The sequence below is a fragment of the Colletotrichum scovillei genome (assembly GCF_011075155.1).
Source record: "Colletotrichum scovillei strain TJNH1 chromosome Unknown Contig00001, whole genome shotgun sequence".
In the NCBI taxonomy this organism is placed as follows: domain Eukaryota; kingdom Fungi; phylum Ascomycota; class Sordariomycetes; order Glomerellales; family Glomerellaceae; genus Colletotrichum; species Colletotrichum scovillei.
Window position 1 is genome coordinate 922,267 of NW_023336259.1, and position 13,551 is coordinate 935,817.

Genomic DNA, 13,551 nt, shown 5'->3' on the forward strand with positions numbered 1-13,551 from the left:
TTTTTTTTGAGAGCCAAACCTTGGAATGCGCCAACTCAAAGGGTCAAGCCTCAAGGTCGGTCGTTGCTTGTTCGGGTTCTACCAGGGTGCTGGGGCTTACCCAAGTGCCCAAGTGGGCTCGTGAGGTATCAACGGCCAGGGCAGGCACTGTAAAGTTGCAGGTGTTGGCGCCTGCCACATGCTACACCGAAATTCCCAGCGGTGAGGGCAGGCACGTTAGTGACTTTTATGAGTGTAGCAACGTCTTTCCCAACACGCTGGCTGTGACGTGACAGCGACCAATGCTTCCTTCCCGAAGAAAGTGAAACCATCTTCCTGGCAAAAGCTCGGGTCAGGGTCAGGAGTCAGGACTGCCAACTCAATTTCTTCCCTTGGCCTTCCCTCTTCCGCCTCCCTGCAAACATTTTCATGGATGGGTCTTCTTTCGCATAAACAACAAAACAATCGACGATGAGCCTTATCCACCGCCATTGAGCGCCCGTTGTGACAGTCCACGACATCGATCAACAGCTGGTTCAATTCGCGATCATGTACCCGACGATTACTTGACCTTCCTGGTAATATCAGTGTACGTATCAGCCTCGGAATCGCGATGGCTTCCCTCGCAACCTCGATGCTTCCCCAGCCCAGATGCTACCAACTCATTCTCTCCATCGGTCACCAGTCTTCGATCATCGGTCCTCAGGTCCGCCCAATACCACCAGCCATGCTGCCTGCCGCCTTCTCAGCGCCCAACCGCCGACTCGTGTACGGCCCCATTGATTCTTTCTCTTATGCCCAGTGGCATGTAGTCGGACCAAGTCGGGTTCTTGCAGGGCACCAATCGCACCGACGCCATCGTTGCGGCACACAACCTTTGTACGCATCTCCTCGGGCTAGACTGGGCTACTGCACCTCTCAGACACTGACCTCGGGAGGAGCCATGCCATCCCGTCCCATCCCATATCGACGTCGGCCCAACCTCCGCCCACCTCACCAACTCACTCTCACCAAAATTTTCGCCCGAACACTCCATTCGGCGGTTACATTAGACGGCACAGCAAGTCGTTCCACGGAAGACGCTTTGCTGACAGGACATGGTCATCACGGCATTGTATTCCTCGAATTTGCACGCCCACGTTTCTCTCTACTTCCTCGCACACAACCGAAGAATACAGCCCGTTGCAAGCCGTCGCCCAATCCAAACCCACCACCCTTCTGCTGGTGCCACTGTCACTGTCACTGCAGTCACATCCGCCCCTCCCGCCAGCCGTGGTCCGGGCCTCTACTGCATGGATCTTCACAGACGAGCCTCACCCAGGCGAGCCACGTTGCACCTCGCTGACCGGGGGTTTAATGGCCGATGAGAAACAAACCGCGCTCGCCTCCAACCCCCACCATTGACATGCCAGCCGCCGTTGAGCGTCTATCGAAGGAAAGTGCCAGTCAGCAAGTGGCCGTGTGCACAATCATAACGGTCTCTCAACGCCGTCTAACTACTTCTAGCCAAACCGCGGCTTCTCCCTTGTCCACCCTCCGTCTCTTCGAATATCACGAATGACGGGAAGAAGGTTGGGTTTAACCTCCACCATGTTCCAGGAACCACCTTTCCGTCGGCAATCGTTTCCTTATGTCTCGCCAGGCGCGATGAGGACCTATGCATACAAGGATATGCCTGGCCCTAGTGGACCGGCCCATCGACCTACCCTGCTCCGGCTGCCCGATGCGTGCGAGTGCACTGGGCCGGAAATCGACGACCAGCGCAGCACAGCAATTATTAGCTCATAGCCGCTGAGTGGAGGGGATGCTTGACATTTGACACTTCATCGAACCCAAAAAATTCCCTCGTCCTCAGAAGAGTCTGGGAGAGCCTAAGCCCTTTCGAGCCCTTTTCAGGCCAAGTACGAACACATTTGACCTCCTCAATATTATCCATCCATTGTCGCCTTATGAAGATCATTGGTGGACAGGCACTGCGCCATGTTGTTTTGTGGTCTTTCGGTCTATTCCAATGCCTCACCGCAAAGACTGCCCCGTAGGCTTCTTTTGCCCATGGCATCCGTAATGATGTTGGCTTCTACAGATGAAAGTCAAGCGACGGTACTCATCCGATAGAATCAATGGACTTCAACGGTACGGCGGTAGCGGTATGTCATCTTGAGACTTAGGTACGGCCCTATGAGACTACGAAAAGGGATAAGACCACAAAAAGTCAACCACATATCCCGGGAAAAAAATCACCGACGTTCATGCCCGGCCTCGTTGAGCCCGTCTCATCATGCGGGTTGGCCGCTCGCTTCCAATCGAATCGTCGTTGGGCAGCCATCAACCCTCCTCCTTGTCTCCTTGTCCGTCTGATGTCCCAGGTCCAATTCTGTTCCTCTGCCTCGCCTCTTGTCACATCATTTATCACATCACTCAAGCTCCCGAATCCCAGAAACCGCACTCCCAAGTCCGACCCAATTGCGACGTGGCGCCAGTGCTTGTTCCGCCTCACTTGAGCCAATGGCCCTCAAGCACGCACGACAGTGATCACTTGGACTCTGAGACTGCCAGAATTTGTCTCCATTCGTGGGGACAGCGTGGGGTGGCCTGCGTCAGGGACCCCTTACTCCCGCACCTTGAACCCTGCTACAGACTAGTGATGCTTGTGATGTTTGGCACTGCTGGGAAAGCTCCCCCCTGCTTCTCGAGAATCTGCTTTTCTTCCCACAGCTTAGCCCAATTGTGTCCTCCTGGGATGGTCGTAGTCGGGACGCATCTCGTCACTCTTGGTCCCTTATTTCTCAACTCTATTCAGTGTCAAGCCGAGACAAGAAACCTGTTGCTTCCTTGTCATAATTGCCCATTGCACTTTTGTCTGTTGTTTACACCACAACACGGTCTCACAGGCGACAAGATACCTCACAATACATCCTTTTGAGTCTCGCGATACCAGCCCAAGAGACTCGAACTTCTTACTCCGGCTTGGGCACCGCACAATCACAAGAAAATCGAGAACTTGTCAAGAAAATAACTCCCAATCTCATCTCTCGCCAACGAAAGCCGTCCACGTGTGCCAACGACAACATCAGACCATCTCCCCGGATCAGCATTGATCACCTTTTGCGAAACAAGGACCCCCATAATCCACGAGTCCCGGAAGCATGAATTCGGAAGAACCAGTCGATTTCTGCCCCTACCGGCAGAACCCATGGAGCCACGTCCAAACCCAAGACTTCTCCAACGTCCAGTATTTCCAACCTTCAGATTCAGAGCTGGAAAATGGTAAGTCACGTTAGATTGCGCTTTGAGTATTGCATTAGCACGCCTAACCCCTTCATCTTACAGACGGCGACGTATATGCCAATGGCGTGACGTATCCCTCACAACCTGCACAGGCCAGCAGCAGCAGTAAAAAGAGCAAGAAGAAGGCAAAGAAGGACAAGAAGGCAGCACAATACACCTATGACGAGCCACCGGCTGTCGCCCCTGAGCTTCCCACGCCTGAACCGCCTCAAGACAACGGCATAGCTGAAGACGAGTGGCCGACACCCTCAAAAAAGGACAAGAAGAAGAAGAAGAAGGGCAAAAAGGAGGATATCGTTGCACCTCCGCCACCTCCGCCTCCGCCACTCGTAGAAGCCGAGCCCGAACAGGAACCTGAGCTTGAACCTGAGCCCGAGCCCGAGCCTACGCCTGAACCGATAAAAGAGAAACATATCGTCGCAGAGGAGGCACCCGTGTCTCCGACGAAGACGAAGGAATCCTCCAAAAAGGACAAGGAAAAGGACAAGAAGAAAGAAAAGAAGAAGAAAAAGAAGGGCAAGGGCGGAAAAGACGCCGAACCAGAGCCGGCCGAGAGCTCAAGATCGATCCCCCCTCCGCCGCTGCCACCCCCAGCAGAGGACGCCAAGCCGCCAAAGATGGAGGACGCCCCAGCTCCGCCTCCGGAGGCCACCATTGAGGCCAAGGAGGAGCTGCCGACCGTCGAAGCTGAACTTGAGCCGGCTGCTGACCGAAGCCTGGATGACGCCAAGGTCGATGACACGGTAGCGATGGAAATATCGCCAGACGCTGCTGAAGCCATTGTAGAGGCGACGGAGTCGGCGGTTGTAGATCCAGCTCCCGCCGAAGCTCCCATCGAGGCTCCTGCCGAAACTCCTGCGGAAGCTTTTGTTGAAGCTGCAACAGAAGACAGCCAAGATAATGCAGCTGATGCATCAGCAGAAGTGGCCCCCGAGGCAACAGAGGCTGCACCTGAAGCTCCCACTGAGGATGTTGCAACTGAAGAGCCCACAACAGTCCAAGCAGAGCCTATCGCAGCGGAACCTCAGACCGAAGACGCACCACCCGCCGAAGCTGTTCCCGAGGCTTCTGAGGCACAGGCTGAAGCCGAAGCTGACAAGGAAGCGGACGGCGAGCCTGGAGACGCAACTCCTGCCGATACAACTGCTGATGCAGTCCCCGGAACAACCGCAGAGACACCAGCAGAGGGAAAGTCCGAAGAGTCCGCACCTGCTCCAGAGGATGCTGCACCTGTTACCGACGAAGTCAAGCCCGAGGAGTTCATAGTCTCAGAGTCGACTCCCAACGCGCCCGCTGATGTAGAGCCTGAGACTGTTGCACCAGCAGAGGAGCCCGCCAGTGAACCTTCAGCTGAGCCCGTATTGGACGAGACTGTACCTATCGCGGATGCTGCGGCTGATGCCACAGTCGAAGCTGAGTCGGGAGACGCTGCTCCCGTCGAGGAGAAAGATGCTGATGAGGCTCCTGCTGAGTCAAAACCTGACGATTCCGCGCCAGCTCCGGAAGAGACTGCAGCTACTGAAGAGCCAGCTACTGAGGCTCCAGCTGGAGATAAGCCGAATGATGCTGCTCCTGCGGATAAGCCCGTTACCGAGACTCCCGAAGAGCTGAAGCCAGAAGATGCTGCCTCTGCAGAGCCTGCGGCCGAAGCCCCCGTTGACGCCGAACCTGCTGCCGATGCCGCAGAGGAGGTTAAGCCTGATGACGCTGCCGCTGCAGACGAGCCTGCTGCCGATGCTTCTGCCGATGCTCCGGTTGATGCCCCGGTTGACACCGCAGCTGAAGAGTCCGCACCTGCGGAAGAACCTGCTGCTGCCGATGTCAAGCCTGAGGATCCCGCCCCCGAGGAGGCACATGTAGAGGCTTCGCCTGAGGAGTCCCCTGCTCCTGCTGCCCCTGCGGCCGAAGAAACTCCCGAGGCCAAGACTGAGGATGCTCCTTCTTCCGAGGAACCGGCTGCCGAACCCGTTGCCGAAGCATCTAATGAATCAGCTCTAGCTGAGCCCTCAGCCGAGCCTTCGGTTGAGGCAGTGGAAGAAGCGACATCCGAGGAGCCAACGCCGGAAGAAACATCGACGGCTGCAACTACTGAGACGGAGGCATCTTCAGCTCCTTCTCAGGCTACACCTGAGGTCGCCAAAGAAGCTGAGACAGCCGATCCTGGACCGGCTGAGGCAAACACCGCCGAAGCTACGGCTGCCGAAGAGGCGGTGCCGCCAGCAGAGGCCCCCGTTGAAGCTACGGTCGAAATGACAGCCGTAGAAGATGCAACCGATGCCGCAGTCGCCGAGACAGATGCCCCCGCGGATGATGCTGCGAAGCCCGAAGAAGCCGAAGCAGCTCCCGCTGCCTCAGAGGAAGCACCAGTACCTGATGCTCCGGCTGACGCACCCGAGCCTGCAGAGGTTCCGACTGAGACACCTGATGCTCCAGCTGAAGCAGCTGAAGGCGAAGAATCTTCCCCGGCTGAGCCGGCCGAGGTCAAGGAAGACGCAGCACCTGCTGTGGCCGAATCTGCGGCTATCCCAGAAGATGCAACAACCACTGATGCAGCTGCTGAAGAGCCAAAGTCTGACGACACCACCGCGGATGCAGATCCAGCAGCACCACAAGAAGAGACTGCGCCGACTAGCGAAGATGCGCCAGCTTCTGCTGATGCTGATGACAATCCCGTTGAGCCAGCCAATGCGACCGAGCCTGCCGAAGAGCAGCCTGCCGCTGCAGACAAGGAAGCCGACTCGGCAACTCAGCCGGCAGAGACCGAGGCCGAGCCTCCGGTCGCTGATGTGGCCGAGGCATCAGTCGAAGCAGCCGCTGATCCTGCAGGCGCTCCTGAGCCTGCCGTTGAGACAGCAAAGGCTGACGATGCCGAGCCTCCTAAGGAGTCTGATTCCGCAGTTGACACCGAAGCCTCCAAAGAGGTTGAAGCTGAGCCTTCGAAGGAGGTTGCAGAGAGCGCCGAACCTCCCAAAGGGTCAGAGCCCGAGGCCGCGGATGATGCCCCGTCCGATGCTCCGGAGACGGCCGAGACAGCCGCCGAAGAGACAAAAGAGCCTGAATCGGAACCTGCCCAGGAGGAGGAATCTCCCGCTCCCAAGGAAGAGGAGGGTCCTCCTGCAGAAGCCGAAGCGGAGGCTGTCAAGGTTAAAGAAGCTGAAGTTGCAGACTTTGAACCAGACGCTTCTGAGTCAGTTGAGGCTGAAGCTGAAGCTGAGGCCCCTAAGGAGGCAGGGGTTGAAGCTGCCGCTGAAGCTGCAGCAGAGAACGCTGCTGTAGATGAGCCTGCCGCGGCTCCTGAGGTTGATGCTCCGGAGGAGCCTGTTGCCGAAACTGCGGCAGAGGTTGAGGCTCCTACTGACGCGGCCCCTGAAAGTGTTTCTGAGAGCACTGCTGAAGTCGTTCCCGAGACTACTCCCGAGGATGCTCCTGAAGTCACTCCCGAGGTTGCTCCCGAGGCTGCTCCAGAGGTCGAAACCGAGACAGCGACAGCTGCAGTTGAAGCTGATGCTACCAAGGACGCCGAAACTGAGGCTGTAGTTGAGCCTGACACTGCTCCTGAGACTATACCAGTGGAAGCTGAGCCAGACGCAGCCGAGCCCGAGGCACCAAAAGAGGACGAAGCTGCCGCCACACCAGAGGATACCCCAGAGGATGCTCCAGAAGCCCCCAAGGAAGCCGATGTAGAGACTGCAGACGCTGCCGGGGATGCCGCCACCACGGACGACGCAGTTGTCTCAACTGAAGGTATGGACGGATACGAAATCATCAGTGACGGCAAAGAATTCAGTTTCACCGTGGACATTCTCTCCCCAGGGACCAAGGATACTAAAAAAGAAACAGAACCTGCCGCTGAAGCCGAAGCCACGGCCGAAGATGCCAAGGCCGGAGAGGCAATTTCCGATCCCGCCCCGGAGGAGCCGATTACCGCTGCTGCCGAAGTGGAGACAGAGCCAGAAGCTCCCGATGAGACCTCAGCCGAACCGCCCGCCGATGCTGCTGAGCCCGAAACCAATCCTGAGGAGCCCAAAGCTGAAGCTACCGAGACGGAAATCGCACCTGAGCCTGAGACCACCGCAGAGACTGCAGTCGTGGAGCCAGAGGCAGCTGCCGCTGCTGAGGATCCCAAGCCGGAGCCCGCTGCTGAGGCAGAATCGGAGTCGACTCCCGAGACTAATGACGAAGTCCCATCTGCGGACCCGGCCCCGGATGCCATGGAGCCCGAACCGGAGACGACTCCGGATGCACAAGAACCAGAGCCGTCAACTGAGGAAGCTCCAGAGCCCGAGGCCGCGGCCGCCACCGAGACCTCTGCCCCAGCCCCAGAAGAACCTGTTCCGGAGAAGGCTGCAGAGACGGCTGAAGATGCTGGTGAGGCGCCTTCTGAGGCTGATGCTGCTGCTGCTGCTGCTGCTGCTGCTACTCCCGAGCCTGAGGTTCAACCTGAAGACTCCGCCGCGGCTGAGGTCGAGGAGCCTGCGCCCGAAGCAGCTGCTCCCGCGGATGACAACGAACCAGCCGCCAAGGTCGAGGGTGATGCTGAGGTTAAGGATCCTGAGCCTGAAGCGCCAGCAGCAGAGCCTGAAGTCGAGGCGGCACCAGCTGAGGCAGCACCTGCGGCCGAGGAGACCAAAGAGCCCGAAGCAGAAGCTGTCCCTGAAGCTTCCTCTGAGGTGAAGGAGGTCGATCCTGCTGCCGAGCCTACCCTCGAAGCTGAACCCGCTGCTGAGGCTGAACCCGCTGCTGAGGCTGAACCCGCTGCTGAAGCTGAACCAGCTGCTGAAGCAGAGCCTGCCGCTGAATCTAAAGACGAGCCCGAGGCCGACGTGCCCGCTGTTGCTGAGCCAGAGGAGGCAGCGCCTGTTCCGGAGACTGCGGCTGATGAAGTCAAGGAGGCTGATCTTGAGCCTGCCGCTGAGCCTACCGCTGAGCCTGCTGCTGAGCCTGTCGCTGAGCCTGTCGCTGAGCCTGCGGCGGAATCCGCTGCGGAAGCTGAGCCAGCTTCTGATGTTAAAGTGGCAGAACCCGAGACTGATGCTGTCACTGAAGTAGACGTTAAGGAACCTGAGGGCGAGGCTGCGGCTGAGCCTGATGCCGCTGCTGAACCCGACGCTGCTCCTGAGCTCGACGCTGCTCCTGAAGCAGAGGCTACTCCTGAAGCGGAGGCGGCTATCGAAAATCAGGAGCCCGCACCTGGGCTTCCTGCTGAGGCAGCGGCTGAGGAATCCGAGTCTGCTCCTGCTCCCCCTATCGAAGAAGCTGAAGCACCCGAAGCTAAGGTCGAAGTGGCAGAAGCCAAAGAAGCAGAGCCCGCGGCTGAGGCGGAACCTACTACAGAGGCGGAGCCTGCTGCAGACGCCGTTAATCCTGCTCCTGCTCCTGAGTCAAATGAGCCTGAACCTGAATCGGAGCCTACTCCGGCCGATGCTGCTCCTGCTGAAGAAGCAGCCGCCGTTACGGACGCGGTCCCAGAGCCGGAGGCGCCAGCAGCGACCGAAGAAGCCAAAGAACCCGAAGCCGCTGCTGTAGAAGTTGCCACAGCAGAAGTCAACGATCCTGAGCCCCAGACCGAGGCTGTCGAGGAGGCGGAGGATGCTGCCGCTGAGCCGCCTGCCGTCCCAATTGAGGCCGCTCCGGAGACCGAAGAAGCTCTACCCGATCCGCCCGCTGCGGTGGAGGAACCTGCCGAGGCGGAGCCTGCACCCGAAGTCAAGGAGGCGGAGCCAGAACCGGCGTCTGAGCCAGCTTCGGAAGAGACTAAGAAGCCTGAGCTCGCCGAAGCTCTCGCGGAGGCGAATCACGCTGCCGCAGTTGAAGAAACGCCGGCACCGGAAGCCGAGCCTGCTCAGGAGACCGAGACCCCCGAAGCAGATGCCGCGGCTGAACCGGTTGAAGAGTCTACGCCTGCCGAGAAACCTGCCTCGACGGAAGATCCTGCGCCTGCACCAGTTGAGCCAGAGGCACCAGTTGAGCCAGAGGCACCAGTTGAGCCAGAGGCACCAGTTGAGCCAGAAGCGCCCGCTGAGCCAGAGAAGCCTGAAGAAGCAGCTGTTGAAGCTCCTGCCCCGGCCGAAGATTCTGCACCAGCGGAAGAACCCGTATCAACCGAGGAACCAGCGGTGGCTGAGGAGCCTGCTCCCGCTGAAGAACCCGCTCCTGTTGATACAGAAGCGCCCGCGGAGCCGCAAGCAGCGGCAGAAGCTGCTGTTGAAGAATCTGCGCCGATTGAGGAGCCTGTTCCTGCTGAGCCAGAGGAGCCTGCTGAGGCAGCTGTTGAGTCTGCTCCGGTTGAAGATGCGGCTGCTGCTGAACCGGAGCCACCAGTCGAAGAGCCTGCCCCTGCCGCGCCAGAGCCACCTGTCGAGGCAGATGTCGAGGCACCCGCAACGGCTGAAACCGAAGACCACACAGCAGAAGTCGCAGCGGCTGCGGTGGCGGCGGCGGCAGTAGCCACGGGAGCGGCGGTGGCGGTGGCAGCAGATGGTAAACAGACGCGGTCTTTGGATGCTGAGGAAAGCAAGGATAGGGTGGGACCAATTGCCTCTGATGCGAGAGAGGCAGAGAAATCAGGTGAGAATTCCCCTCCTTCCCCTAATCCCGATTCCCCCGATGGAGAGGCACGGGAAGGACAGGAAGGCCAAGATCCCGAGGACGTCGAACCGGAACCCGTCGCGGAGCCTGCCGAGGACAACGCCCCGGAGCCGGAATCCATGGAACCTGTCGAAGAGAACGAGACTGCGATGACTGCCGAAGCTGCCGAAGGAGACGCCCCGGAAGAGCCAACTGCCGAGATTCAGGAGAGCCAAGATGCGGTCGGCGAAGAGCCTACTGTTGAGGAAGCTGCCCTACCACCCTCAGACGAGCTACCATCTGTCGAGGAGCCTTCTGTCGAAGAGATCGAATCACCAGATCAAGACAACGCTGAAGTCGCCACAGGCGAAACGCCCACTGAGCAGCCTTTAGAGGAACCAGCCCTCGAAGACACCACTGTCGAGGCTGAACCCACTGAACCAGCATCGGACGAACCAGCTCCCGCAGAAGAGGCAGCTCCAGCCGAACCTGCTTCCGACGAGACCATCTTGACTGAGTCTCCGCCAGAGGAGGCAGTCGCCGAGGAACCTACTCCAGAAGGAGCTTCACCCGAAGAGCCTGTAGCTACAGTAGAAGAATCGGCCGTGGAGGAGCCAACTCCTGAGGAGGCTCCTGCATCTGAGACTGCTCCCGAGACAACAGCAGAGGAGCCCGAGCAAGTCGAAGATGCATCCACAGAGATCGCCGCCGCTTCCGAAGAGGTTCCAGCAGATGCAGTGCCCGAGGAGTCAGCAGCTGAAGAAGCTCCACCAGAAGAGCCAGACCAAACGCTAGAGACTCCAGCTGAATCTGCACCTGAAGGGGCCATCTCGGAGGAGCCCGTTGCTGAGCCCGCCGATGAGCCCGCCGATGAGCCCGCCGATGAGCCTGCCGATGAGCCCGCTGATGCGCCTGCACCAGAAGTCGTCTCCGAAGAGCTCACCGTGGAGGATGCCCCTCCTGAAGAGTCGACACCTGAGCCTGCACCAGCAGAGCCTGCACCAGCAGAGCCTGCCCCCGAGGAGGCGACTCTGGGTGAAGCTACTCCAGAAGCCACGCCAGAAGATTCCCCAGCAGCCGAGATGCCTTCTGAGGACGCCGTTTCTGAAGAGCCTTCTCCTGAGGAGATTGCCCCTGAAGAGCCTATTCCCGAAGTTGCTCCTGAGGAGGTTGTTTCTGAAGAAGCTGTCCCCGAAGAGCCTGCTTCCGAAGTTGCTGCTCTTGATGAAACCGTCTCTGAAGAACCTATCTCCGAGGAGCCTTCTCCTGAGGCGGCGGATGCCGCGCCTATAGAGGTTGAGGACGCACCTGAAGATACACCGGCGGCCTCCGAAGCCCCCGCCTCAGAAGCTCCTGTCAATACCGATGACACTCCTGAAGACGCCCCTGCAGAGAAACCTGCAGAGCCCGACGCAGCTGAGGAGGCATCAACTCCAGAGGCGGACGCCAATGAGCCCGAAGAAGCAGTACAGATATCGGATGACAAGGCGGAGCCTACTGACAGCGATGAGTCAATTGATAAGGACGCACTCATTGCTGGAGCCGCCGCCGCTGGTGTTGCTGCTGCAGCAGGGTCGGTTGCTGCCAATGCTATCAAAGATTCAGACGACGATGCTACGGCTAGAGAAGCTCCCGGTTCTGCTGCAGCAGACACAATGTCACGTCGCAGCTCATCGGACAAATTGACGCAGACTTTGGATAATATTTCGGCCCTGGACACAATCACCATGGCGGACCAAAAGGACTCGGACGTGGACGCCAACTTCAGCCCCGTGCAGCGAGACGGATTCTCGGACTGCGGAACGCAAACCGATGGCTCAGTATGGGGCCTCCGGCCATCGACTCCCGCTGTGGTTCTCCCCGAGCTTTCCATGTCACCGGCCGCCAAGGATAGGGCGAGGGCTCTCAGACGGCAGCGCAAGGTTTCCATTAAGCAAGCGGAGGAACTCATCGCGGCTGCCGTGGTCATCTACGCCACAGCCGAAACTCTTCGTCCACCCATGAGCCCATCATCTCAGAGCAGCTCGCAACTCATCAAGGCAATGCCCAGCTGGGAGAGAATGGACATCAAACCGAAAAAGGCCTTTTTCTGGAGGGTTCTACCAGGCCTTCTTTCCAGACGCAGGAGTACTACCACTACGGGAGCGGACAAAATTAGCAGGTTTGATACTAACTACTTTACAGAGAAGAAGGAAGCAGAGCGTGAGAGGCACCGACGGCGACGCCATTCCTCAACCCACCATCCTTCATCATTCTCAAGCCGTAGCCGAGGCGAAGACGAGAGGAGAGAACACGAGAGCAGAGAACACGAGAGTAGCAGACGCCACTCGCACACATCACATCACTCAAGTCGACGACACCGAACTGACAGCGAGCGATCCCTCCGATCCGGCGAAGCTATGCCCCGAACTCCACCAGGTCCTCCAAAAAGACAAGACAGCGGGTTCTCCGAAAGCCCCCAAACTCATTCTCAGCACCGTCATCGCAGCGAACGTAGCGAGCGGAGTGCGCGAAGTGAACACAGCGAGAAGACCGAGAGAACTGAGAGAAGTGAGAGAAGCCACCGCCACCGCAGTGAGCGTACGCCTGAAGAGCAGGCTGCCCATGATCGACGCAAGGAGGAGCGGCGACTTGAGAAAGAGCGCGAACGCGATGCCGATCGTGACAGACCGAAAGACAGGCACCGCGAAAAGGAGCGCGAGCGCGAACTACAACGTGAGGTCAACCGCGAGAACGAGGAAAGAGAGCGTCCGCGTCGCAAGGGCAAGGAGCCCGAGACTATCGCCAAACCCGAGGATACGCCGGAGCGCAGTCATCACCGCTCTCGTCGCCACAGTACGTCAGAGCATCAGCGCCCGCACCGCACCCTCAGCAAGAGAGAATCCATGGAGCCCGCGCCAGAGAAGCCTCGGCGATTCTTCAGCGTCAGAGGCGAAGGTACGACTGGATCCAAGTTCCCTCCCCAGGACCCCCCGGCGCCAGCCACGCCAAAGGACGACTTGCCAATGGATGACAATGCAGGACGACAAGAGTCTACTCCCACACGCGACACTCCCAAGCGATCAAGCACAACGCGGGACAAGCACAGGCACAGAGACAGATCCGAAGGCGGAGGTGGTGCCAAACTGCAAAAGGTTCGCGACGAGGTCGCCGAGGAAGCTCGCCGAGAAGCTCGCAGGGCTGCTGAGAAGGCCGAACGGGCTGCCCTAAGAGCAGCTGAAAAGGCCGAAAGAACCGAGAGGGCCGATAGGGGTGATAGGCCTGAGAGATCCGATAGATCTGACAGACCTGAGAGGGCTGAGAGGATCGATACGGCCGACAAGCCAAGATCAAAGCACTCGGACGACTCTCGACGCCGTGCTCGTGAGGAAGTCAGGAGGAGGGATGAAGACAAGGCTAGAGAGAAGGAGAAGGAGAAGTCAAAGGGGATCAAGGGCGTGTTCAAGCGTCTCTTCAACTAATGACTTGGGATGTGCGTGTAATGATTCTACGACGATGAGTGTACGCGGACCATGTGTTTCACGGGAACGGAATTAGACTGTTATGACTTTTGTTGAGATTTTTTGGTTATTTGGGAGGCGTTCACTGAGAATGGCTGGATGATTTCTTGATGATCTTGACGATGGATTCCATTTTTTCTAATGGTTAATCGCTTCATGATTAATGTATTTGAGAACTGAATACTAAGTGTCTGATGAACTTTCTTCAACTCACACT

General features: G+C 58.3%; 1 protein-coding gene across 1 annotated transcript; it reads left to right on the forward strand.

Annotated features, from left to right (window-relative positions):
- Positions 1-1,899: 1,899 nt before the first annotated feature.
- HER10_EVM0000784 (uncharacterized protein) lies at positions 1,900-13,432 on the forward strand. Its single transcript, XM_035470552.1, has 3 exons — positions 1,900-3,246; positions 3,310-11,961; positions 12,019-13,432. The coding sequence occupies exons 1-3, from the start codon at positions 3,126-3,128 to the stop codon at positions 13,293-13,295; spliced, it is 10,050 nt and encodes a 3,349-aa protein (XP_035337931.1). The 5' UTR covers positions 1,900-3,125; the 3' UTR covers positions 13,296-13,432.
- The last annotated feature ends 119 nt before the right edge of the window (positions 13,433-13,551 follow it).

What these genes read in the sequence shown, in the direction of transcription:
- HER10_EVM0000784 (XM_035470552.1), top strand. Translation starts at nt 3,126, where the DNA reads ATGAATTCGGAAGAACCAGTCGATTTCTGCCCCTACCGGCAGAACCCA. An exon ending in AGATTCAGAGCTGGAAAATG is followed by an intron (nt 3,247 to 3,309) that starts GTAAGTCACGTT and finishes TTCATCTTACAG; the next exon opens with ACGGCGACGTATATGCCAAT. An exon ending in CCTTCTTTCCAGACGCAGGA is followed by an intron (nt 11,962 to 12,018) that starts GTACTACCACTA and finishes ACTACTTTACAG; the next exon opens with AGAAGAAGGAAGCAGAGCGT.